The 27,661-nt window shown below is 40.8% G+C and overlaps 1 protein-coding gene and 1 pseudogene across 5 annotated transcripts in view; one reads left to right on the top strand and one right to left on the bottom strand.

Moving 5' to 3' along the window:
* The window catches only part of CACNA2D3 (calcium voltage-gated channel auxiliary subunit alpha2delta 3), a 903,838-nt gene that overhangs the window by 584,419 nt on the left and 291,758 nt on the right, over positions 1 to 27,661 (top strand). For all 5 annotated transcript variants that reach the window (XM_061396642.1, XM_061396641.1, XM_061396640.1 and 2 more), the window contains one exon: positions 23,062 to 23,140. In XM_061396642.1, the coding sequence (XP_061252626.1) occupies positions 23,062 to 23,140 (79 nt within the window). The remainder of the gene's footprint in view (positions 1 to 23,061; positions 23,141 to 27,661) is intronic.
* Positions 7,454 to 7,571, bottom strand: LOC133235785 (U2 spliceosomal RNA; annotated as a pseudogene).

Raw genomic sequence — 27,661 nt, 5'->3', positions numbered from 1 at the left:
TTTCAATCTCTTTTCAGCTCTTTTTTGCTTAGTTTCGTGGAGTCTTATCTAACACATGCACAGTTTAGGAATTAGCAAATGCTTTGTTATGCTCAGTCGTTCCATAGTGTCCTACTCTTTGCAATCCCATGGACTGTAGCCCACCAAGCTCCTCTGTCCATGGGATTTCCAGATCAAGAATATTATAGTGAGTTGCCATTTCCTGCTCCATCAAGTGCTTTAATTCAGGAGAAATTTCCTGCTGAATATGTAATTACTTCTCTAGGGTCTCCTTTTCTTTGGGGTTTTTTCCCTTATGTTATGACTTTCTTTGTAGTGTTAATCACTCAGTCATGTCCGACTCTTTGCGACCCCATGGACTGTAGCCCTTCAGACTCCTGTGTCCATGGAATTCTCCAGGCAAGAATCCTGAAGTGGGTAGCCATTTTCCTCTCCAGGGAATCTTCCCAACCTAGGGATTGAACCTGGGTTTTCTGCATCGCAGGCAGATTTTTTACTATCTGAGCCACTGCTGCAGCTGCTGCTGCTAAGTCGCTTCAGTCGTCTCTGACTCTGTGCGACCCCATAGACAGCAGCCCACCAGGCTCCCCATCCTTGGGATTCTCCAGGCAAGAACATTGGAGTGGGTTGCCGTTTCCTTCTCCAATGCATGAAAGTGAAAAGTGAAAGTGAAGTTGCTCAGTCCTGTCTGACTCTTAGCGACCCCTTGGAATGCAGCCTACCAGGCTCCCCTGCAGCCTACCAGTTTTCTCCATCCATAGGATTTTCCAGGCAAGAGTACTGCAGTGAGTTGCCATTGCCTTCTCCGTCTGAGCCACTAGGGAAGCCCAAGAATATTGGAATGGGTAGCTTATCCCTTCTCCAGGGGATCTTCCTGACTCAGGAATTGAACTGGGGTCTCCTGCATTGCAGACGGAGTCTTTACCACTGAGCTGCCAGGGCAGCTCGAAGTGTTAGTCACTCAGTCATGTCCAACTCTTTGTGACTCCATGGACTGTAGTCTGCCAGGCTTCTCTGTCCATGGGATTCTCCAGGCAAGAATACTTGAGTGGGTTGTCATGCCCTCCTTCAGGGTATCTTCTAGACCCAGTGATCAAACCTGGGTCTCCTGCATTACAGGCACATTCTTTACCATCTGAGCCACCAGGGAAGCTCGAAAAGAGAGACTTCTCTGATCTGGAAATGAATCTGGGACACGGTGGTGAAAGTGCTGAATCCTAGCCACTAGACCGGAACACAGTTTTGCTTGGTAAGGCTGTCCCTAACTCTGGATTTCTCTTTTCTGTTTGGCTTACATGCCCTGCTTCCTGAATTGGGAAATACCATGATGAGAGAAATGGCAGTGAATATAGAACTTTGCTCCATGTAGTTCTCTTCACTCTAGGATCTAGTACATTCAAGCCCTTGTTTCCACCTGTTTTTCTCTGATGTCTCCAAATGTTTGTTTGTAATTCAGCCTGTCTTAGTAGATGTTCTCAGGGTTAGGATTCATCTTACAGTAGCTAGTTTATCATAGCTAGAAATAGAATTTCCCCAGTTAACACTTTCTTTTTAATTTAAAAGTTGTAAAAGTTCTTTCATTCACGAAGCTGTACTCAATCTACTATTGGTATTTGATTATGTACAGAGTTACAAAGTAGTGGTGAGCATACAGATGCAGCTTTCTTGATGAAATGATCAGCACAGAGACACCTGCTCCTTCAATTCATATTTTATTGGTAGGAATATTACCTTTATCTCAATTCAGTCCTGAATTACTTCTTCCTAAAATATGAAGTTCTATGAATGCTAATCTTAAAGGTGCTCTACGTCTTTAAAATTAATAGAAGCTTCATAGAAGCTTTATTTTTTTTTTTAACTGTGTGTAGGCAGCTTAGGAAAGCTTTAAAAGCCCCATTTTTCACTTGAAAACAAATTTGCTTCATAGTCTTAGCATATTAAACGCATAGACCAGGACTCCCCTGATGGTCCGGTGGCTAAGACTCCCTGCTGTCAATGTAGTGGGCCTGGGTTCGATCCCTGATCAGGGAACTAGATCCCACATGCCACAACTCAGTTCACATGCTGCAACTAAAGATTGGCACAGCCAAATTAACAAAAAACAAATGTTAAAAAAATGTGTAGACCAGCATCTTTCACACTTACGAATTCAGGTTTGCTATTCTAGATGTTGAGAGTAAGTAATGAACAACATCCTTTGGGGGGATTGAAATCTGAAATGTCCTGTGAAATCCACACTAGGAGCACCATCATGGAACACGTTTGTAGAACACTGTGTTAGACTAGTTTCTGTGGACATCTTGTTGACCTTATTTCTGCTTCCCATGGTTACTGACTATTTTCAAAGGCTAGCAGGAACATGTAGATATGAAAGAGTATATAATAGCTATGGTTATTTTGGAGTGTTTTGTTTCCTCCAAGGAATATATCAGATTGAAACAGTATATATAACTTAGCACAGTGAGTCTGACTCTTAGCTATGCACTGTCATACTTTTTAACAAGCATTGCTGCATTACTGAAATAAAGTTAATATAAGTTCTATTTAAACACATCTTTTGGTTTGATTTTCTAAATTGAAACTGTCAAGAGATCAAATAACAGTGTCATTATATCAAAAGATAGGGAACTCTGCTTTAAACACTATCAGTGCATTTGATCTATCATACAGAACTAAGTTGGCAATTATCCTGAGTCAAATAAGCAAAAAAATAAAGAATCTGAAGAGTCAAATTAGTGAGTGCATGTAAATCTGTCCTGTGGTTTTATGTAGCTATACATCTAAATGACTGCATATATAGACATACATACACCTGTGTATACATACCTTGTTTTCACATTCCTAGACTGGCTCTTAGATAATTAGGAAAGATACACCTTTTGGCAAGTCATACTGCTTTTTGAAATGGACACATAGAATTTCTGACATTAATACTATCCATTGTTTTCTTCCTGTTATCAGTGTGGATAAATGACACTTGATTTTGTCTTTCTAATTTAGCAAGTTTGCCTGACCGCATATATCAGATCCATTTATTAAGATTCTATGTAACCCCCAAAGTTATTGAGGACTGCTTTTGTGTTTATGCTGTAAGTTGTCAAAGGCAAGATAGAAATGTAAATATGCTTTTTTATGTCACAGACATGACTCCTCTGCTCTTTCTTCAGGGTCACACTGTGTGTGCTGACTTTGCATTTCATCTAGAACTTGTCCAGGGCTCATAGTGGCCCTAGAAGAATCAGAAGTGTCACGCTGAGAGTAACAATGAAGGATTTTAGAAAATCCTGTCTTTTGATGGGGAATGTGACTTGTATCCTAAGGAAATAACTGCAAAACCCACATCTCCAAATTTTTTGGTGCAAGATCCAGAACTCTGTGACTGTAAAAATGGCCAAGTCCTTAGATTATAGATGAGGCAGAACTATAAAGGCAGGTGATGTCTTCTATGGAGACACTCATGTATATAGGCAAACATTTTGGTATAAGCAAAAGTCTATGTGGCAATGGCATGGATCAAAACATTGCTGTGTAATTGCAGCTGACTTTGTATTGGGTTCTTTCAGTGTCAAGGCTCTTTCTTTTTCCTTCTGAAAGCAGCATTTTCTGTCTTATCTTCATTTAGGTCTATATTTCCTTAATCATCTTCAAGTGTTTTTCAGTTAATGTTCAAATGTCCCCATTCTGTTTTTCAAATCTCATTTGTTGCCATTTTCTCTTACATAGGGAGGAAGTATTATGTTTAGGCTACATGTTTAAGGGTGAAAAGTGTTTATAGAATCTTCATCTGTTTCCTCTGAGCCTGATCTATTTGATGACATCATTCTGTAATTTTACATGATTTGGACAATGCAAAGTGCATAGGTAGAATGTTCAGGACAGTAAACAGAACGTGTTTTTGTCATTAGCCAGAGAACCCAGGCTATAGCTTGTAATTCTTTTTCGAAAAATACACTTACAAAGGCAGGTGATGTCTAAATCCAACCAGAGAACATGGTCATAACTGATACATTTTTCTGTGGGGTGTTTCATTACACTGTATGCTGTGTATGGTTCAAACATGGATCTGGATGGAGGTTCAGTCTTTGAACACTGTGTTAACAGTTTTGATCTGGACTAGGTCATTGATAATATCAACGATCAGGGGTTTTGGAGAATTTGAATAAAATCTCTTAGTGTTTGGAATTTTGAGACAGTGATAGATGGTCATATTAATTTCATGTTAACAAGTGATGAATATATACACGGGTCACTTCCCCTCATTCTTTGTTCTTATTTTTTATTGCTCTCCCATGATGTCGCATTTTTTTTCTAAATTGGTTATTCAGGGGCCTACTTAAAACTGCCCAAATGACTGAGTACTTCAGTTTGAAATACTTTTTATAGCAGCAGTTGGGGCATCATTTCCTATGACCTCCATGTCTTGGTCATCTGAGTTTTGTTTGACTCATTAAATAATAAAGAGGTCAGAGCATAGAAGAGAGAATCTTACTGAAGATTTATGAAATGTCAAAGTTGAAGAAATGTATGATCTGTTTAATTTCAGTAAGAATAAAAGCTTGAACTGACTGGTATGAAAACATCAAGGGAAGTAAAACTTTTTAGAACTTCCGGAAGTGGGGACTCACTGGTTCTCCCACTGTGATGCTTAGGGACTCATCCTGGTGGGAAAGCAGCATCTGGTGAAAACTTCCTGTTTCTGTCATACTGTGTGGCACCCTTGCACCTTGAGGGTCCTGGTCCAGTAAAAGAGTTAATCCAAGTGCTGAACCCTGTTTAGCTGTCTTGGGACATTTGTTCTCTGTTCATGGATTTAGTAATTTTAATGTAAATAGGCACCCCAGCAGCTGTGTCCCCTTAAGCATATTTTATTTAGCAGCTGAGTTATCCACGTCACTTGGCAGCTATAGATTTTCAATTTTTCCTTGTGCCAAGAGGGCAGCTGGAATAATTTGAGTACTCATTAATGTGGGAGAAATATGAGCTGTGTACTGCAGACAACATGAGTCTTCTGTATGGTGTTGTACCAGGATAAGCAGATCAGAGTAGAAGCAATTTGCCCTATCCCAAAGGGGCCCTAGGATTTTAATAAGCTGGTTATGAAAATTCTATTTCTTTGCAATTTGAAGCATCTAATTAGAGCCCGTAATTTCTCTCTTAAAACGAGAGTGGATGAAGGTTAACGTTAGGCCTCCCGGGTCCTTTCACATTCATTTACAGAGAGAAATCAGGTAACAGTTGTAGCTAATTAGAACAGGGAATTAAATATTTAGTCCATCTTGATTTAACTTGGAGAACACATGCATGATTTTGAGGTATGGAAAATGATAAAGAGAAGTGAAATTTAATTTTTAATCAAAGATAAACTTAAAGGCAGTATAATAATTTTAACACTGATGATCCTAACCCGACAGCCAGAGTGGCAATTGCTTCTAGCTGTCTGAACTGTCAAGATAAAGGAAGATGATGTCGATTTAATTTCATCACTCAACATGTTTCTCAAGTTCAAACAACTGGGATTTATGCCATCTGCGTAAAGTACAAAGAATTCCATGATTTCTATCATATCAGTGACATAACAAAGCCACCTTTTGGATGTTTCAGAATTTGGATTTTGAGTTTGAGTGAGTGTGTGTTTGGTAACCATCCTAAGGAGATATATCATTCATAGGCGTTTCTTTTAAGAAAGGATGCTTGTCTAATAAAATTGCTCCCTGAGAGGAATCTATGAGGCAGGACCCCTATGGAAATGGGACTGCATTATGTGGAATAAAGTCTGACTTTGCCATAAACTGATACTGATACTCCTACATGCTGAAGACAATAAGTCATTCTTCTCTTGTCATAACCTGATCCAAATTATCTTCCTAAGGTTAAATTCAATTAAGTCAGGACGTGCATATCTAAAAGAAATCCCTCAGATCCAATCCCATGATTGATCTTTTCTCCAGGGCCTGACACAAGGGCAAAGCATCTTCAGAGTGCACTCCGTTCATAGGATAGCTCCCAGGACTCTTGTAACTTACCCAGAAGCAGGCTGGTAGGATGCCAGAATACTGTGAAAGGGTGACCGTGAGGGGAAATGATGAGAAGTCTTTGAAAAATAGAAAGATTCCAAAGAGTAACTCTATGGCAGCAATTCTCTAACTTGTCTAGGGAGGTGATTTATCATGGCTGGTGAATCCCATCACAACTGCGGTTATTTCATCTGGGTGATGCTTGAAACATCTTTGCAGATTTGTGTAAAATAAATGGCAACTCTCAACGACCATCTTACTTTGCTACATTGGCTTCCAGTTGCCAGTTATTATAAAATGGTTTCTGATGGCAATAATCCTTTGAAAATCACCTGTTATTGGGGATAATAGCTGGTTGTCAGAGCATTAACCACTCTCGACTTCTCTTTGGGCTATTACATAACAAAAGAATGAACTGGTGGTGAGTCTGCCAGGTGTATTAAATTATATCATGCATTATAGAAGTTCTGTGATGGGGATTAGCATCCAGAAAAGACCATCAGACATTGCCAAACTCATTATCTGCTGAGGCAGGAGTCTGGCCTCAGGCCTGGGCATACAAGGCTTGGGTTGTAACTATTATAAGCCACTGGGTCCATTCCTTCTCTGCCCTAGTACGGAGATGGACAAATAGCCCACCAGCATTTCTTCTCTGTTTTCCACGTCTAAAGAAAATTGAAGTATACTGCTTTAACCATGGTCAGCTTCAAAGCTGCATTGACTTATTTATTCATTTGTCTGGTTTCTTAATGGCAGGTATTCCTACTGGGCAGTCTTCAGTAGTCATAGAATTTGGTGGACCCTCCCAACACCTCTTGGGATTCTAGGTTTTGTTCTCTAGTTCCCTTAGAACAAGAAATGTAGATGGTGGGCATGATGTCTGGGAGGCTCTGCTACAGTGACTCAGGCACTTACAGTTTCCAAAAGGGAGAACCATAGAATGAAATGATGTTTGAATATCCATGGAAATAAGCTTTCGGCTGCAAATATTCACACAAATCAGGGCTTGCCTGTTCTCAACAGCTCTGGATGATCCTTCAAGTAGCCATTGGCCCAAACTGTTTCTGATGACCTGTGGAATGATGCTGCTTCCAATATTCAGTGGAACATACTTATGAGACCTATTTCATAACATTTCATCTCTAACATGTAAGCCCTCAACTGTGCATTTTCCTACCTGAGTGTCATCTGCATGAAGTCCGGTCTTGTGTCAACATTGAACCCCTAGTGCCTCATATAAAGCCTGATGTATAGTATATGCTATGTAAATATCTGCTGAATGAAAATGAATGGAAATTTCTGTTTATCTTTTACTGAAAAATATTTTCTTTTTAACAAAAGTATTATATATTTACTGTAGAAAATTTGTAAAAAAAAAAAAAGCAGTTAATAGGAAAGAAGTATCACTGGTATTAGATACTTTTTGCATGCATCTTTCCATTAGTTTTTTCTATGTATGTATACTTTTAAATTTTTATAGATTGGATAAGAGTGTCCATGGCATTTTGATAAGAACAGATACTACACTGGATCTTAACCATAAAGCCGAGAAGCTATGTCCATGGTATTTTGGAACCTATTTTGTCTGTTTAGTGATGTCTTTTCAAGTCATTAAGTGATCAACTTCACCATTATTTGTAATGGCTTCACTAAAGTCACTGAGTGAACATACTACAACCCCCTTCTGTGGGCACGTCTAGATTGTAATTTTTCTCTAGTATGAACAGTGTTTTCCAATAATGTGTTCTCTAATGAACATATGTCCTTTATGGAAAATCTTTGCTTCACTCTCTGATGGTGTCCTTGGGCAACATGGAGAGATAAACAAAGATGATATCCAACATATTAAAGCTTCTGAAAAGACAAATTAATTTGGTGGGTAGAAAGGAAGGCAACTCATGCTTTCACAGAATATAAGGCATCTACATTTTTTCTAAGATTGAAAGGACAACATTATCTTCCTGAAATCATCAGTGGCTAAATGTTTAGATGCCATGGAATTTGGATTGTTACATTGGTTCTATCTGAACATTTTAGCAAAATAAAAAAAAAAAAAAATTCAACTTGGTGGTAAAAAAATAATTCCTAGAAGTGATTTCCGAGAAATGGAATTGCCATGTCAAAGGTCATGTGCATTTCACATATTTGAAACATATGGCCAAGTTATTTTCAGGAAGCTATAACAATTTATATTCCCACCAGTGGAAAGACTATTTCCTAATATTTTTATTGTCATTAACAAATCATTTCCAATTTAATAGCAAAACCCCCCAAAATAACACCTCAAAACTCTTATTTTTATTTTAATTTATATTTGTATTTATGCATAAAAGTAGGGTTGGACATTGTGTTCTGTTTTTTGTTGTGTTGCCATGAGTATTTCCTCTTCTGTGATCTGGCAGTTCATGTCCTTTGCTAGTGTTCTCATATCATAGTGTTGCAATTAAGAAAATGAGCTTTGGAGTCCCACATACCTTAAAAGGGCCCAATAGCTTTCACTTAACTGCTATGTGACCTGGAACATGTTCCTACCCTCTCTAGGCCTCAGTCTGCTTCTCTGTTGAATGAGAATAATGCTGGTGCCCTCCCGTTGCAGTCCTGCTATGTGTGGTATCTGGCAAAGGGCCAGTGCTCAGCATCCTCAAGTTTTAGTTCATCAGTACTCATTTAATCCCTCTATTTCTCTTGGCATATTCCTACTCCATATGCCATGATGGATTATCCCCATTTAACCTATGTTTATATCTTTTAATTGCTTGCAGTAACTACATTAATTCATTTATCTGACAAATATTTAGGGGGATCTGCTATGGGTCAGGTGCTAGATTAGAAGTTCAGCAATAGTGAACAAAACACATTGTTATTTTCATCATGAAACTTATACTTCTGTGTATGTGTGTAGGGAACAGAACATAGCTAAGTAACAGAAAAATAATATACCTGTAATTGCACCAAATACTATGCAGAAAATCAGTAGGGACTGACATATAATAAAAGGGGGGCTTATTTTAGATAACTTTAAGAGGGAGAGACTTTCAGGGGTAAAAGTTTTATGGTAAGACATCTATTAGAATTGTTATTATTAGAAAGATAGATAACAAGTGTTGGCAGAGGTAGAGGTGTGGATAAAAGGAACCCTGGTGCATTGTTGGTTGGAATGTAAATTAGTACAGTTACACTAGTGGAAAACAGCATGGAGGTTCTTCAAAAAATCAAAAGTACACTACCATGTAATTCAGTAATCTGGCAATAGATACCCACTTCTGAAGGAATGAATTTTTCTGAAGGAAATGAAATCATTATCTTGAAGAGACAGCTGCATCACCGTGTTCATTGCAGCATCATTCACAATAGCCAAGACATAGTAACAACCCGTGTCCATCTATATATGAATGGAAATATCATGTATATATATATCATGTAAGTACTATACTTACATGGTATATATGAGTAGTATACTTACATAAGTAAGTATACTTACATGAGTAGTATACTTACATGAGTAAGTATACTTACATGAGTAGTATCCTTACGTGACATATATACATGAGAGATATATATATATTAATATATGTAACACAGTCATAAGAAAGGGAATTCTGCCGTTTGTGACGTGGATGGACCTTGAGAGTATAATGATAAGTAAAACAATTTGGAGAGAGTAAGACAAGTACTACATGATCTTACTTATATCTGGAATCTGAAAACAACAAAACAAAAACTAAGCTTATATAAACATGAATGGTGTCGCCAGGGGCTGTGGAGAGAGGCATGTGGGGAATGGGGAAGAGCTTATCAAAGACTGCAGAGTTAGTTACAATATAAATGAGTTCTGGGAATTTTATTTAGAGCGTGGTGACTATAGTTAATAGCTCTGGTGTCAAATACTTGAAAGTTGCACAGAGTAAATCATAAATGTCTCACTAGGAAAAGAAAGTAGTAATTGTGTGAGGTGATGAATGTGTTAACTAACCTTACTGTGGGTATCATTTTGCAATATATCCACATATTAAATCATCATATACAGGACCATGCACTAATTATATCTCAAGAAATCAGGAGGAAATACTTTAATGTTTTTAAAATGCTTATTTTATCCATTTATTAATAAATAAATGTACCTTTCTTTAAGCATTGACATGTATCCACTACCATGTATAAAACAGATAGCTGGTGGGAAGCTGTTGTATAACACAGGAGCTCAGCTTGGTGGTCTGTAATGATCTAGAGTGGTTGGATAAGGGGTGGGAGGGAGGCTCGGGGATATATGTATACACGTAGCTGGTTCACATTGCTGTACGGCAGGAACTAACACAACACTGTAACATAATTACACTCCAGTTAAATACACACACACACACACACACACACAAGTTCCTCTTTATCAACTAGCATTTGGGCTACAGAGCTCAAGATGGCCTGCATCCTGTTCAGGGAACCAAGATGTTTGGGGGAGAAAGTGCAGAAATGATGCAGTTTTAAAAGAAGATGATACTCTTTGGGGCTCTACTGTGGTCCCCTTAACCAGAGAGAAAAACAAATCTGTGTCCCGTCTTGGTCACAAAGTTAGGACAGAAATAGTGTAAAATAATGAGGAGAATCTTCAACCAGTAACTTCTGTGAAGTCGGAAATAGTAACAGAAAAGCAGTCCCATCTCCTCCCTTTCTTTTTTCCTTTATATCTCTTTGCCTTCCTTGTTCTATAAAAAGTATTTTCAAAATTTACAACTTCAGTGAGAGTGGAGACCATATGGGTTTTTCCTCCCTGCAGAAGACATAAGAGACTTGGGTTCGATCCTTGGGTCAGAAAGATCCCCTGGAGAAGGGCATGACAACCCACTCCAGTATTCTTGCCTGGAGAATCCCATGGACAGAGGAGCCTGGTGGGCTACAGTCCATAGGGTCACGAAGAGTCAGACATGACTGAAGCGACTTAACCCATGGGCACTGTTAATACTCGATAGGAAGAGTAGGTAGGAGGGTGAGTGGATGGGAAATATAAAGCAAAAATGGTAATAAAATTAGAGGTCAGTAGGAAGGAATGATGCTAAAGCTGAAACTCCAGTACTTTGGCCACCTCATGCGAAGAGTTGACTCATTGGATAAGACTCTGATGCTGGGAGGGATTGGGGGCAGGAGGAGAAGGGGACGACAGAGGATGAGATGGCTGTATGGCATCACTGACTCGATGGATGTGAGTCTGAGTGAACTCCGGGAGTTGGTGATGGACAGGGAGGCCTGGCATGCTGCGATTCACGGGGTCGCAAAGAGTCGGACACGACTGAGCGACTGATCTGATCTGATCTGAGGAAGGTCAAAGTGAGGGTTGTGAAAGTAGAGCCCAAAACACCTAATCTCTGAGAATGGAACCCTCTTCTTGAGGGAACCCAGGACAGCTGTAAGACTTAAAACGTAACAGTTGCTTAGAATAAAATAGAACTTACTGATTGAAGACAATAAATTTCCCGTGGAGTTTCTCAGAAGACAGTGGCCTTCCAGAGAAGAAGACAATGGCCCTCCAAATCCCTCTGGAACTTTAATTTACTTTTCTCTCCCATCCACATGAGGCCTATACTCATATTTATGTCAATTTAGTGCTTCTCTAGGGTAGGATCTTCAGCACCTGGGGACTTGCTCTCTCAGTGGAAGTTCTAGGTTTGGGGTGCACTGAAACCTCTGGAGAGGGGCGAGGTTGGTGTATAGATAATGAACACATATATACTGCCAAAACCCTACAGGTGATTCTTATATACACACATTCCTTAGCTGTCCCCAAGAGCCGGGTTCCTACATGTCTGTCTCTTGGAGAATCACAGGTAAAATGGAATGAACACTGTCTTCAACAATATCCTTGCAGATGTCTGAGAAGCCCTTGACTTTTCTTACTGACATTTAAGCCCCAGAAGGCAGTAGGTGAGATGACAGCGGAAGCTGCTATTTTAGACTAATTATTAGTGACAGGAAGGATTGGTTGGGAAAATAGAAGTGACAAGAATCTTGGGAGAAAACAACTGTGCTAGCTTAGCATTCACAGCAGCTGTTGGTTGTAACGAGTTTGAGAATGATTTGGGCAGAATTCCAGACTCCTAAATCCTTGACCTGTACCCTGCCACTGCACTGAGCGACCAGGATGCTTTGTGGAGGGGGCGCTCTCTCTGCATCATGCTGCTGCTTTTGTGGGCTTTGGGTCACAAATCCCAGTGAGAACACACAAGTGCAACACTTGTGATCAAGGCCAAATGGGCCTTGGTCCCATACCCTGATTTGGGCTCTTGGAACCTCCCCAGTCCAGAGGTAGAGGAAGGCAAAGGAAGACAAACTTGCGGGCAGGGACAATAAGGGAAACGGAGCTTTTCTCTAAGGTCCAGAGAGGCAGTCCTAGGTCAGGTCTTCAAGCTTTGCCCTCCTGAGCTTTTCCCCGGTCTAACTCTCTTTAGGGTCCAGGCAAGGAGCACCACTGGAAGTCTTCTCTTAGAAAGAATCTCTTGTCACACACACACTTCTGCAGGATTACCTCCCCATCCAGCCCCTACTATTTTACTTTGTTTCACTTAGCAGCAGTCCTGCCAAGTGGGTCCTGTTAACACCATCATACTTTACAAGTAAGGAAAAGGAGGTTTCGAAGATTTTCAGCTCCTTCAGAGCAGACAGATTCTAAAATGAGATGTGCCAAGTTCCCAGTTCTTAACCTTTTCTTGTATCCACTGCATTCTGCTAACCTGCCTACCCAGTCATCTCTATTTTTCATGAAGTGATGCCATCTGTCCAAACTGTCACAAAGTATGGGGGAAAAGGAGAGAATTCCACTCAGAGTTGCTAGGAACAGCAAGTGTCACATCACTATTTTAAGATGTGGTCTTTTCCATGCTAGGTAATCTCTGAAGCAGGCAGTTATTTAAAATACAGTTGGCTTCGATCTTTGCATGGTTTTCATCTAGAATCAAGCGGCAGAACCTAGGAAAAATATATTATAAACCTGATCATCCACCCATGGAAGGCCTTAGATATAACACCATTTTATGGCCCCAGAATTTGAGACTGTAATAACAAAGACCAGAAGCTTTTTCATTTCTCCATTTCTTCCTGTTTTATCATTGAGCTTCAATGTAAAAGAAACAAGGAAACGAGGCAGAGGGAAGGTGAAACTTCAGCTGATTGATAGCAGGCAAGTTTGGAAAAATAGGCAAGTATTTGAAATGGAGTTAGTAATGAAGGAAAGGGCTCTAACTCTGACAAATTCTAGTATATCCCATGGTGACTTCTTTCGACTTCCACAATTTGTGAAAAGAAATGGAGAGGGGTGGATCGGTTAGAAGTCTACTATATGCTGGATGCTGAGTTGGGCACAGTTGCTTCATTCTGCTCTCGCAACATCTACATTTCTGATGGAGCGAGAAATAGGTGTAAATCAAGTAAACAAACAAATCATAATGATAGCTGCAAAATGTACCAAGCACCATGGAGGAGACAAATGGAGAGGTCCAAAGGAGGGGAACTGGGGTTAGAGGGAGTTAGCCATGAAAGTGGAGGAGAAGAATATTCTAGGCAGTGGAAAAGCTGAAGGCAAAGACTCTAAAGCTGAAAGGAGTTTGTCGTGTTTCCATATCTTCCAGGATATCCAGCTGTGATAGGAGTTTGCAATATATCCTAAGTGCAGTAGAAAGACATTGGGGGGTTCTAACTCAGGGAGTCACACAATCCCATGATGTCTCATAAGTATTGCCACCCCAATTTGTGGAACAATTAGCTTCTCTTTTCCATAAGCAAATTTTCTGATATTTTGCATAATTTATCAGCCTTATACACATGAGTTTATTTTTGTTTATGGTATTGAATCTGTAAGTCTTCTTGGAAGAATGGGCACACTTGTGAGCACATAACTGTCACCACCTTCTCTCTCTGAGTCTGAGGGCAAGAGAGGCAGAGAGGGACCTCCCAGCCACACAAATCCATGATGAGTTTGTTTCAGGAGTCGGCCGAAGGTGACTTTTATGTCATTGCCAGTCAACAAGTGGTTGAGTGCTGACTCTATGCCAACCATTGTGCTGGATTCTATGGATTCAGAAACAAATGAGACAGGAGTCATGTCTGTCTGTCCATTCCATTCCAGCATCTTTAAATTCATTCCTTCAAAGGCTCCATGATTTGATGTCGCCATAGGAACTCAGGGTTTACAGTGATGCCCATTTTTCTCAGGGCTTTTGATGTCTTGTTTCTCCATGTTGAGGATTTATTCCTCATGTGACTTTTCTGGATCTGATAATGGATATCCAGTATCTAGTACTCACTAAATCAGCAAAGAATGAGCATATAAATGAATGAACCTCCCTCTCAATTTGGCAAACACTTAAGTTGAAAGTACCCATCTTGGTTGTCCACATAACATAATCTGTTCTTGAGAAATTTATAGTGCAGAATATGAGAAGTATATAAAAACAACACTTTTTAAACTGGAATCCAGAGGTTCCCAGAGAACCTGAGTTTAGACTTCGATGGAGGAGATGCCCCAAACATCATAAACCTTATCTGAAATGTGAATGTTCATCTTTGGGGCATTTTTTGTGGAGAGAAAGTCCATAGCTCTTGCCAGATTCTTGGTGGATCTTATGACTTTGCAAAAGTTAATAGAAGATTTAATTGTTATACCTCTAGTGTTATTCTGATTGTGTTAGGAATTGCCAATCTAATTATCCTTAGCTTGTCAAAACCCTTTTGTAGGAAAAAATCTTCACTCATGAAAGTCAGTTTGCTCTTCAGCCAAACCCCTGGGTACGGTTAGGGAGACATCCATGAATAGGGGATTTGGCTGTCCTGGGTTCACCTTACTTGGTTTAATGTAACAATCATCTGAAACATAAGTGGAATGCAACCCTAGCTGACTGGAACTCATTGCTTCTGACTTGTCTTTTCGTTTATTAACTCATTTACCATTGATCACAATAAATGAATTAATGGATGATTCATGTGTAGGTGGAAAAAGCATAGTTCAGAGGGTTTCACTAACTTAGTCAAGGTTGCCAAGATAGTAAGTATGGATTTGGGACTCACCTGTAACCCAATTCTCCTGATTCCCAACCCATTTTAAGGGTACTCAGTATTTGTTTTAATCAAATATACTAAGCCATATAGACATGGAAATGAATGTCATGAAGAAAGACTCATTGACCCCTGGAAGCAAGAGGCATATCATACTATACAGAGCTTCATGGGGAAGCACCAATATAAAATGAGTGACCAGAGTGGGGGCGGGACTGGTGGACTAAAGCCTTTACTGTGGTTTTCTTGGGAAGAAAGAGGCAAAACAAGATAAACAAACTTAAAGTTGAATAATTTCAGTTGGCTCTGGAAATGTAGTGGCTACCCTTAGTTGTCTGTTACCTGCCTGGCCCTGGAGTGATTAGGGCAGGTGGATACTGGCCCAGGGTATGCACACCTGATAAAAAGAGATAACTGAGGGCAACGGGGTTTGGGTTGGTTGGTTTGCATATCAAAGGTATACTTGAAGGCAAGTTGTTTACTGTTTCCAAAATTGGCTAACCCTGGCATGGACAGTTTCTCCAGAACTATAAGGCCCCAGATATCAGAGCTACAAAAATACCCTGTGAATGAAGTTAATGAAGCTGAATAATCTAATGAATTGTATCACCCACCTTTGAGGATGTTTGTAGCTTGACTTCCTACTGCTCAGTGAAGTGGTGTGTAATCTCTTTTCTAGTATTCTAAACCAGGTTACAGTCTCTAGGTTACCCTGAGACAGCCGTCTCTTTCACTTGGCAAAATACGTGGCTATAAAACTGGATTTCCATCCCTGGCCAGACGATTACAAATGGCAGTTTTTTCTAAATTAGGATATTTTCAATACCTCACATGAGATATGAGGCACTGTGCTTGAGAGGAAGGCGATTTTACAGACTCTTAGAGCATCCCCAAAATGACAGTCCGTTTTTCAAAATGATCTATGATATTCATTTGTTGAAATTTTATTACTTTTGTAATTTAATTCAGTTTATCCCATTTTATTGCTGCTCAGGGCACTGTTACCTTATTTGCCTCTCTTGTCTTTCTGGATAAGGATGTTTCTTATTTTATTATAAGCATGATGGCTTCTAGATTAAAGCAGCCTGCTCAATAAAACTGTTTTCATTGGCATCAACCATCTCTGAGCCCACCTCTACTTTTGCAGAATTTTCGTGCAAACAAATATTGGCAGTGATTTATGAAGCATTTTTGTGGTTAATCAAGTTCCAGCTCTCATTTTCTGCTTAGAGATTAAAGATTTTATTCAGAAATGCTTCCCTGCATCAGAAATCATAGAAATGAGCAAATTGCAATAGAAGTTGGTTGGGATTATTTTTTATGAAGATACAGACTAAGTATATAGTAATATCAAATTGACTTTAAAACACAAAGATGTCAGATGACTTCTTTCTGAAGCCAAAGTTGTGTACTACTTTTATGAAATCCTGGGGATATTTTAGGGGATAGTTGAGTTGGGCAGTGAGTCAAAAGGGATAAGAGTAGGTGAGAAGATGTGAAGGTGAGTTCACATGCTTGTTTTACAGAGGCTGCTGCTTAGCTGAATGGAAATATGGAACACATAGGTGTGGGCAACCATATGTACTGATGATTCTTTTAGCAAATTTTATTTATACTTATAATCCATATAAGTTGCATGTCTTTATAGTTAAGGATACTGGATTTGTAGTTAAATGCTATTTTAAAGTAAAAGATTGCCTTCCTTTCTAAAAATAAGAATAAAGACTGTATATTTGAAGGCTCCTCAGTGCCCTGTCCAGCCCTTTCCTCTGTATTTGGATGCGGTAGTGGGGCTATTGTAATTTCAAGAAGCAATGTTTTGTGTGTGAACACCAAGCTCAGCAGCTATAGACATCTTAGTACAGATCTGCTTTTTCTTGAGAAAAGAAGAAATTGTAATTTCTTACCCAATCTGATTGGTGTCTGATATTCTTATTTGTAGGAGTGACACAGACTTCTTTAAAAATACCATCTTGATCCAGCTTCTCTGTTTTTTTGTTTTTAAACCATCCAGTGGATTGTAAACTCCTTGAAGTTTAGCCTCAATCCTTGGCAGTATGTAGAAACACCTTTATTGGAAATAACTTCAAAGATTTCTTAATTCGTATTCCCACTTCTTTTTGTTCAGGGCTTATCTTTTTGGTATCTTTGTGAAGTGCTGGGCTCCAGTTACTTGTTTCAGACCCACCATGGGTGCTTCTAAGAAACATAGTTCCCTTGGCCAACTTAATCTGAGTTTTTGAAAAGTAGGTGCTGGGGTTGGTGATTCCAATGCCCAGTGAAGTCTGAAAACTTTCACCCCGGTGGCCAGAGCCACTGCCGTTTCTCACTTTCAGTGTTTTGGTGGCCTCCTACTTAGTGGCTCTGCTTCTCTTATCTCCCCGTGGCCATGGTTCTCAGGCTTGGATGCACATTATAATGTCCACAGGGAGATTAAAAGTTGGGCCTTGCCTCCAGAGGTTCTGATTTGATTGTCTTGAATGGGCCCTGTGCACTCAAAATTGTAAGAACATCACGGGAAATGGGAATGGACAGCCAGAATGAGTACAACTCTCCAAGGCCTGTTCTCCACACTGCAGAATGACCCTTTCACAGGATTTTGTGTCAGTTCTTGTCAGGCTTCTACTCAGTTCCTCCTCTGGCTTCTGTTCTTGCTACAGAAAAAGCCCAGCCTCTTAACTGGGCTGCAAGGCCCACATGATTAGGTACCTGTTGTCTGTCCAAGTTCGTTCCGTACACTCTCTCCTACCGGACTTCACTTCATCCACACTGTCTTGTCAATATTCCTTGAGTAGCCCTATCTCAAGACTTTGTACCTTCAACTACCTTTACCGGGAATAATCTTCCCCAATAGCCATATGTCTTGCTCCCCTACCTCCACCCACATTTTGTCCAGATCTTTGCTCAAGTATCACCTTATCAGGGAGGCCTTCCCTTCCTCCCTTTCTGAAATAGCAGCCATCATCACTGTCCATTGCCTAATTATTTCCTCTTTTATTTCTTCATAAGTTTTTAATTCAACAATTACCTGAGTGTTACATATGAATCTGTCATTTATCATCCGTTTTACTCTCATGAGAATGTATGCTCTCTGAGGACAGAGAGATTTTTTCCCTTCACCCATTATATCCCCAGCACCAAGAATGGGCCCTGGCACATAGTTGGTGCTCAGAAGTTACTTGTGACAGATGGATGATGGATTCTTAGACTGTCTCATACGCCTGGGCTTCAACACTGAAGTGAGTTGTGAGGGCAGCAGCAGCCTGTTTCCTGGCTGTGCAATTGCCCCATTATGGCTCTACTGGCAGCCACTTTCCTTCCCCTCTTTTAATGGCTGTAGAAAGGAAATAATTTGATTCATTATCTTCACAAGGGGGCTTCCCTGATAGCTCAGTTGGTAAAAGTCCACCTGCAATGAAGAAGACCCCTGTTCGATTTCTGGGTTGGGAAGATCCAGTGGAGAAGAGATAGGCTACCCACTCCAGTATTCTTGGTGGAATACCCACACCATTCTTCCCTGGTGGCTCAGTTGATAAAGAATTTGCCTACAACACGGGAGACCTGGGTTCAATCCCTGGGTTGGAAAGATCCCCTGGAGAAGGAAAAGGCTACCTACTCCAGTGTTCTGGCCTGAAGAATTCCATGTCCTGTATAGTCCATGGGGTCACAAAGAGTTGAACACAACTGAGGGATTTTCACTTTCAACAACAACATCTGCACAAAGTCAAGCTACCCTATGTTCACCAAAGGTAGAGAGGAATGGCACCCCTCTGTGTTTTTGGAGAGAATTGCATCTATATGAGCAAGAAGCAACAGTCTGTTTTGGAAAAACTGGACTGAGTTCTTTATATGATCTGGGAAACTTTATACTAAGTAGATTAAGTGACTTTGAACTTTGAAATAGCCACATCCTAACAGTTTATTGAGCTTAATTGGATTTGTAGAACATTTAAAGACCATCCAAACTCAAATGGGAGATCAGAATGAACTAATAGGTTGATGCAGACCTCTCCCCTCCTGCCTTTTTGCAGCAGTACTGAAAGTGATGCCTTCATGGCTGTGGATGATGAACACAAAGACCTGGCTTTCTGGTGTGTTTTGGTGTGTCCTGATAACTTCCCTGGTCTGGTCTGGTCTGGTCTGTGCCATGGACCCTCCCCATTGGCATCAGTGCTGTGAACCTGGCTTTCAGAACTACCCCTCTCGCCTCTGCTAAGGAGCCTTACCATATATTGTAAAAGTAGTTGGACTCAAGGCAGACTTGTTAAAGTTTAAAGATGGAGCTTCTTAAGAAATAAATCTCCAATTATTGGAAATAAAATCCATCAGGTTACAGAATCTGCTAGAGACAGAAATGAGCAATTTGACTGTTACTCACAGAGGTTTTGCATTCATTTCATTGAGCAGTGGAAATAAGGCAGCCCACTCTGCAAGATGCAAGGACAGAACTTAATTTCCATATATCATCTCTTCTCCTTTTTGATTTTCACTGGTACATTTACTCTTCCTATGTCCTTGAAGAATGGTTCAGGAAGTAGCAGAGTCATTACTTTATTTTCATTTAAAATGATCTGCAATCATTAAAGCTATGTTTATTCATTTGTAAAAACATTCAGAGGATATAGAAGTTTACAGAGTAAAACGTGAAAGTCCCCTTTTAGAAAAAACAGGATTCTGTGCTACACAATATTCCACAACTTGCTTTCCCCCTTGCTAATTTATAATGGATGTGTTTCTCATGAGTACATAGCTATGTGATATTCCACTACATGAATGTCCCAAGACTTTTTAGCCAACTGGCTATCAAAAGAAACTAGGGATTTAGCAGGCTTTAATCATCACAAATCTCTAGTACTCTTGCCTGGAAAATCCCATGGATGCAGGAGCGTGGTAGGCTACAGCCCATAATAAAGGTGAATATCTTTATCCTTGTACAATTTTGTGTATTTGTGAAAATGTCTAAAACCAAATTATGGGGCTTTAAGAAGACATGCACTGTACAACTCTTCATACTCCTATGACTTCGTGTCATCCCTGTTACCTGCGTGGCCCCCACAGGCATTTTATATGTTATCCTGACTATAAGATAAATTCCTAAAAGTAGAATTACTCAGTCTGAAAAAACTACAAATATAAAATGCTGTTGTTACATTGCTCTCCAAAATATTTATTTTGGAATAAAGTCCCTTTATGTCGTTGCCAGTTGAAAGGCATTATTGTGAGAAATCCAGGGCATGAACCCCGTATTGTTTGATTATGTTTATTTTATAGGCAGAGAGACGAGTCATTTCCATGCCATTTCTAACTCAAATAAGGGGGCCAGTACACTGAAAGCCAAAGACTGCATGTAAATGGAAATATTTAACATGATCCTGATTTTTCTTTCTTAAGCAATCAAATGCAAACCAACCAAACAAGTATAATGCTATAAATCTCTGCACACACCTGAGCCAAGGGATGGTGCTGACTAGAGAAGCCACGGTAGTGTCGGAGTAGGGCCGACAGTGCTGGTGAGGGGTTCATGGTGCTGGTTTTCATGGTTGTGGTTTTAGCTCAATTGTTGTTGCACAGTCATGTCTGAGCTGAAGTTTGATGCAGTCCTACTGGTTTTCCAGATGTGCTGCGATCTTTTAAAATCAGAAACTATAGGCGTTTTTCTAATGGTTCACAGCGTTGTTCAGGGTTTTAACTATGCCCCCAGGAGAGAACTCAGTTTATTCTCTGATTCTTCACCTGGATGGCAGAGGAGGTTTGGCACCTTCAAGGGCCTTCGCTCACAGCAAATAGGCTGTTTTGTGTCAGGTCTTTGCCTTTTGCCTGCAGAGACAGACTCATAGCTTCGTTCTCTGGAGCTATCTCTTGTGCTTTCTGCTTTGTTAAAAACTTGCTTTTGCAGTTTTTTTTTTTTTCCAGTCTGAAGCTTTCCTTTTAAATAACTTGAATTAGAAATGAAAGCTGAAGATTTATTTTTAAAAAAAGAAAAGCCTGGGGCTGGTTCAGCTCCTGTGGGTGCTAGTTCTAGGTCTTGCAGCTGGTTGGGTTGACAGAACCAGCATCTTCAGGAAATTAAGAGGAGACCTCAGTGTTATCCTGAGGTCTTGGAAGACCTCTCATTATATCAGGACTTGATGAAACTGAGCAAGTCACTTTACTTAATTGAGTCTCAATTTTCCCCCAAATCAGTCATCTTCAGCTAAAACATAACAGTGGTCAGGCAGGAAAAGTGAGCAGGGGACAGCTCTGTGTAGAAAGGTCAGTGGTAACCACTTAGGGCTAGGTGAGGCCTATGAGGTTGCATCTTCTATTTTTGTTTTTCCCTCAAAGAGTCAGAATCTCCCAATTAAAAAAAAAAAAACAACAAAAAAAAACCAGTATCCATCCTCCCTGTGTGATTCCATTGGAAATAGTGTCCAGAAGAGTTAAGAAAACGGAAGAGGCAAAGGCCTGTGTGTCTGCTCATGCCCTGGAAGCCCCCTTGCAGGTTCTGTGACGGATGAAATGACTGCCTCGCTGAACATAGACGAGAAAAGACTAAGGCAGCACAGTGATAATGTGTATATAAGCATCTCTTTAAGCTGGAAATAAACCATCCCATAAGAACTAGTCTTCAAGTTATGTCTCAGATAAGAGGGTACTCGTAACTAAAACAGTCTACATTTTCACAGTCAGCTATGAGTATTTACATTTTTATCCACTCATGTACTGAGTTGTAATGTTCCAAGCTCTGTGCCCCATCAAAGCAGAACCACCCTTTTCCTTGTCAGCTGGACGGTCTAGTGGAGCTCAACCTCACAGATGTAAGCGCGTGAGATACTAGTTCACTATAGTCGCAGTGAAGGTTCTGAAGGAACCGTAGGGATTCCTGACCCAGACTGACTGAGTGGAAGGGGCATCACCTGGAAAGATTTGGGGCCACATATGGAACATAATTCATTTAATACCATGTCTGAATTTTACTCAGTCACAAACTGTTGTTCAAAGGACTGACTTGACCTGCCGGGAGAGTTTTGTTTGGACTGTGTGGTGCTGATCCACGTACCATTTGAAGTGTAAACTCTGTGCTGTGCTCGGTCGCTTCACTTGTGTCTGACTCTTTGCGACCTATGGAATATAGCCCGCCAGGCTCTTCTGTCCATGGGATTCTCCAGGCAAGTGGAGTGGGTTGCCGTGCCCTCCTCCAGTGGGTCTTCCCAACCCAGGGATTGAATCGCTATCTTTGGCATGCTCCTGCATTGAAGGCTGGTTCTTTACTCACTGAGCCACCTGGGAAGCCCAAAGTTTAAACTAGAGGATTGTAGCCCTTTTTATTTCTTGTTTTTCTTCCATCTAACCCTCATGTGCAACTTTGGGAAGTGGGTTGCGCTTTGTTTCAAAGAATTCTGGCCTTATGAGAGAGATTTGAGAAGGCAGTAGAAAATGAGAGATTCAAGGTTTTACATGTGTTCTTGGCTCTTTAGGAGCCAAACTTTAGGAAGGCTTGGGAGGGTTTTGCTTTGGTCTCCTGGCTACAGGCTGTGCCTCTCATTCCAATTAATTACCACAACAGATGGTAAGAAAGTGTCTGCAGCCTGTCCTCACCACTGAGGGAGGGGGGCATGCTGAGGGTCTTTCAGTGATGTTTCTATTCCCAAGAAGAGCACACTTTATACTTCCTGTACAGATGAGGAAAATGGTTGCCGATTTGGTCCAGACCTGGATGGTCTCTGTCCATATGTGTATAGCAAACCCAGGCCCACAATGCTGCCAGTCTCCTGTTTCAAGTTATTTTCCTCTGTTGCAAGTTGCACACCGAGAAACAACCACCACCAGTGCCACATGGTTTAAAAGATCAAAGACCCCAGTTTTGAATATATTTCTAGCTGACTGTACTTCAAATGTCTTAAATATGTTTCTACAGATGGGGGCATGGAGCATTAAAGAGGTAAACCACATGTGTGTGAGCCATGCTTGTGGTCTGGGCTGGAGGGTGAAAAGTGAAAGCCACTGATCCGTGCATTCCTCTTCCTCTTAGGTTCGCATCTTCACGTACCTCATTGGACGAGAGGCTGCTTTTGCAGACAATCTCAAGTGGATGGCCTGTGCCAACAAAGGTAGGTCCCCTGATGAGTTCACTTCTGAATAACTTCTTTGTGGATGTGCAGAAATAGAGATAGTCATGAGGAAGTGGAGAATTCTACCAGAAGGCTGTGAATTCTTAGATAAGGTCTGGATGTTTCTAAATGATTATGATCGATTTGGAACAGATTTCTCCAAAAATGTATTTATAATGTTGAGGTTATAGTAAAGTGGAATGGTTAAGCTTTTCCACTCTATTCCTTAGTAGCTGAGTGACCTTGGGAGAATTACTATGGCAGAACGATTTACTGTGCACAGAGGATGAGATGGCTGGATGGCCTCACCGACTTGATGGATATGAGTTTGAGTGAACTCCAGGAGTTGGCGATGGACAGGGAGGCCTGGCGTGCTGCAATTCATGGGGTTGCAAAGAGTCGGACACAACTGAGCGACTGAACTGAACTGAACTGAAATATCCATGTGCTCACAGTTCCCAGCCACCTTGCACTAGTTCAGTATGCCAGTAGGCTATAAGCAAATCCAACCTGGGTCATTTATGAGCTAAAACACATATGGGCTGATGTGGTGGTGTCTACACTCTCTTCTGCTCTTGTGAGCTCTGAAGTGACATGATGGGCTAGATGAGATAGCCTGGGTTCCTGAGTGGCCACATGGGGCAGATGCCTTTCCACTCACCCTGTCCTCTGCCATCTGCCAACCTGTGATGGATATAAAGTCTGTTTGATGAACCTTTGTGTTAAGCCACTGAGGTTTCCAGATTGATATGTTCTCATAGCATAACTTAGCCTACATAACTAACTTAGTTATGTAGCCTGCTTCAGTGGTCTGATTTTCCAAGTGGAGAGGGTAGTAATAGCTTTTCCTTTGATTCTTATTGAATATAAGGGCTAAAAAAATGAAATGGTATAGATGAGGTGCCTAGTTAAGTGCTGGGGCATAGAAAGTGCTCAATAATGGTTGACTTTTCTACACTCATAAGTTAGTTGATGAATGATCCCCTGATGTGTGTTGGAAGCAGAGCTTTGGGAAAGACACGGGGAGGGAAGGAATAGGGCCTCCAATCTACAAAGGGCTTCTTTTCATTCTACATACAACCATAGAAGGCAAAACATAGGAGGTAGATAGGTGGGGGAATCTAGACTCCTTGAGTATTAACCCAGACTCCTTGAGTTCAGATCCAGCTTCTACCAAACACTAATTATGGTAGTGGATGTTACCAGACCTACCTGAGTCTGAGTTATAGCACCTAAAGAACAGGAGTAATGATGATACCTGCCCCAGACACATGCTGTGAGCCTGACACGAGGCCATGCAGGTAAAGCTGGTAGCTCAGTGCCTGGCACAAAAATGCTGCATATGATTTCCTGGTGATATATTGATCTGTGATGCTACACAGTCCCTGAGAACAGCCTGTCAATCTGATTTCCTCTTGAGCACTCTGACAGACCCTGGTCTGCTGCTGTACGTAGAGTGGCTGCTTCTTTAAGGTTTTAAAAATGAGTAAATAGACTATCAATACTAATAAAGGAAGATGTGTCCATGGGGTCGCAAAGAGTCAGACCCAGCTGAGCGACTGAACTGTACTAAGCTGTGTCCTGCTGTACAGTAAATTGGTTTTGGTAGATATGGGTAGTCTAGTTGTACATTGCCTGCTAAGGCATCCTTTATAAAAGTTCCGGTGTATGTTAGTGGAAGAGAGGGGACTCAAGGGAGGGCTGGCAGGTCTCAGCTTTAGTTTTGGTGAACTTAAGACAAAGTTCTTTTAGTTGCAAGCCAGCAAAGTTGCTCCCTGAAATTAAAGAGTCTTCTGGAGAAAAGAGAGTGAGTCAGAACCTAGAGCGGGAAGGAACTCTCGTGTATCTTATGATTGACAAGGGGGCTGTGCTTTTGTTTTTCTTTTTCTTCTTGGTTTCTTTTTATATTCCAAGGCATTTTTCTTGTCTGTAGATAGACCTTCTCTGCTAGGGCATGTGCCTATCAAAAATAGCTATTCCATGCCTATCATACTCATCTATTCATATAACACCTGTGTGAAAAAATGAGTTTATATCATCTCCATTTGAGATTGATTCAGTTCACTTCATTCACTCTGTAGTGTCAGACTCTTTGTGACCCCATGGACTGCAGCTAGCCAGGCTTCCTTGTCCGTTACCAATACCCAGAGTTTGCTCAAACTCATGTCCATCGAGTTGCTGATGCCACCCCACCATCTCATCCTCTGTCATCCCCTTCTCCTCCTGCATTCAATCTTTCCCAGCATCAGGGTCTTTTCCAGTGAGTCAGTTCTTCACATCAGGTGGCCAAAGTATTGCAGTTTCAGCTTCAGCATCAGTCCTTCCAATGAACACCTAGGACTGATTTCCTTTAGGATGGACTGGTTGGATCTCCTTGCAGTCCAAGGGACTCTTAAGAGTCTTCTACACCACAGTTCAAAAGAATCAATTCTTCAGCTCTCAGCTTTCTTGATACTCTCACATCCATACATGACCGCTGGAAAAACCATAGCCTCGACTAGACGGACCTTTGTTGACAAAGTAAGTCTCTGCTTTTTAATAAGCTGTCTAGGTTGGTCATAACTTCTCTTTCAAGGAGTAAGCGTCTTTTAATTTCATGGTTGCAGTCACCATCTGGAGTGATTTTGAAGCTCAAAAAAAAATAAAGTCTCTAACTTTTTCCATTGTTTCCCCATCTATTTGCCATGAAGTGATGGGACCAGATGCCATGATCTTTGTTTCTGAATGTTGAGTTTTGAGCCAACTTTTTGACTCTCCTATTTCACTTTTATCCAATGTCTCTTTAGTTCTTCTTAGTTTCCTGCCATAAGGGTGGTATCATCTGCATATCTGATGTTATTGGTATTTCTACCGGCAATCTTGATTCCAGCTTGTGCTTCATCCAGCCCGGCATTTTGCATGATGTACTCGGCATATAAGTTAAATAAGCAGGGTGACAATATACAGCCTTGACATACCCCTTTCCTGATTTGGAACCAGTCTGTTGTTCCATGTCTGGTTCAAACTTGCTTCTGGACCTGCTTACAGATTTCTCAGGAGGCAGGTCAAGTGGTTTGGTATTCCCATCTCTTTCCGAATTTTCCACAGTTTGTTGTGATCCACACAGTCAAAGGCTTTGGCATAGTCAATAAAGCAGAAGTAGGTGTTTTTCCTGGAACTCTCTTGCTTTTTCTATGACGCAACGTATGTTGGCAATTTGATCTCTGGTTCCTCTGCCTTTTCTAAATCCAGCTTGAACATCTGGAAGTTCACGGTTCATGTACTGGTAAAGCCTGGCTTGGAGAATTTTGAGCATTACTTTGCTAGCATGTGAGATGAGTGCAATCATGCAGTAGTTTGAACATTCTTTGGCATTGCCTTTCTTTCAGATTGGAATGAAAACTGACTTTTTCCAATCCTGTGGCCACTGCTGAGTTTTCCAAATTTGCTGGCATATTGAGTGCAGCACTTTAACAACATCATCTTTTAGGATTTAAAAAAGTAAAGCTGGAATTCTATCACTTCCACTAGCTTTGTTCATAGTGATGCTTCCTAAGGCCCAGTTGACTTTAGATTCCAGGATGTCTGGCTCTAGGTGAATGATCACACCATCTTGGTTATCTGGGTCATGAAATATTTTTTGCATAGTTCTGCTATGTATTCTTGCCACCTCTTCTTAATATCCTAACTGATTGCTAAGTCACTTCAGTCGTTTCCGACTCTGTGCGACCCCATAGACGGCAGCCCACCAGGCTCCCCGTCCCTGGGATTCTCCAGGCGAGAACACTGGAGTGGGCTGCCATTTCCTTCTCCAGTGCATGAAAGTGAAAAGTGAAAGTGAAGTCGCTCAGTTGTGTCCGACTCTTAGCGACCCCATGGATTGCAGCTTAACAGGCTCCTGCGTCCATGGGATTTTCCAAGCAAGAGTACTGGAGTGGGGTGCCATTGCCTTCTCTGATCCTAACTGATTAGCAGCTCTAAATTCTGATTTCAGTCCTCCTTCTTTCTCCGCCCCCCACCCCCCACAAAATTATGATACCCAGATTGGGCAAGGTCTTCCCCATCCTGAATTGCATAGGCAGAGATAAGCTTGCAAAGAAAAATACTAACAAACATGCTCTGCAGGACTCAGCATTGAGGGTAAATGGATCTGGAAACTTCTCAGAATATATGTGTATAGCCCAGCAAGTAAACCTCTGCCTCACTTTTCTTTGCTTCACATTGTCTTTAATTATCTGCTTCTACCTTAAGCAAGTCTCAACTTCCTTATCTAAAAAGTGGAACTCTGCTTGAAAGATTTGAACATTTCCTTGAATCTCTAGAATAACATGTTAAATTATTTTAGCTAATTTGGCCGGCCCACCTCACTCAAAGGTATTAGTAATTCTGATTGTCTCAGAGTTGACTTCATTTGAGGGGGGAATATAGAAAGAAAGTAGGCACAGGGAGATGAAGGTTGCATGGATCCTAGATTGCCTCTGAGTAAAGAGACCACTGAATAATTTTTGGAACTTTGTTGGCATTTGAATGAGCTACACTTTC

Source organism: Bos javanicus, chromosome 22 (genome assembly GCF_032452875.1).
Source record: "Bos javanicus breed banteng chromosome 22, ARS-OSU_banteng_1.0, whole genome shotgun sequence".
Lineage (NCBI taxonomy): Eukaryota > Metazoa > Chordata > Mammalia > Artiodactyla > Bovidae > Bos > Bos javanicus.
This window is presented reverse-complemented; position numbering and strand designations above follow the sequence as displayed.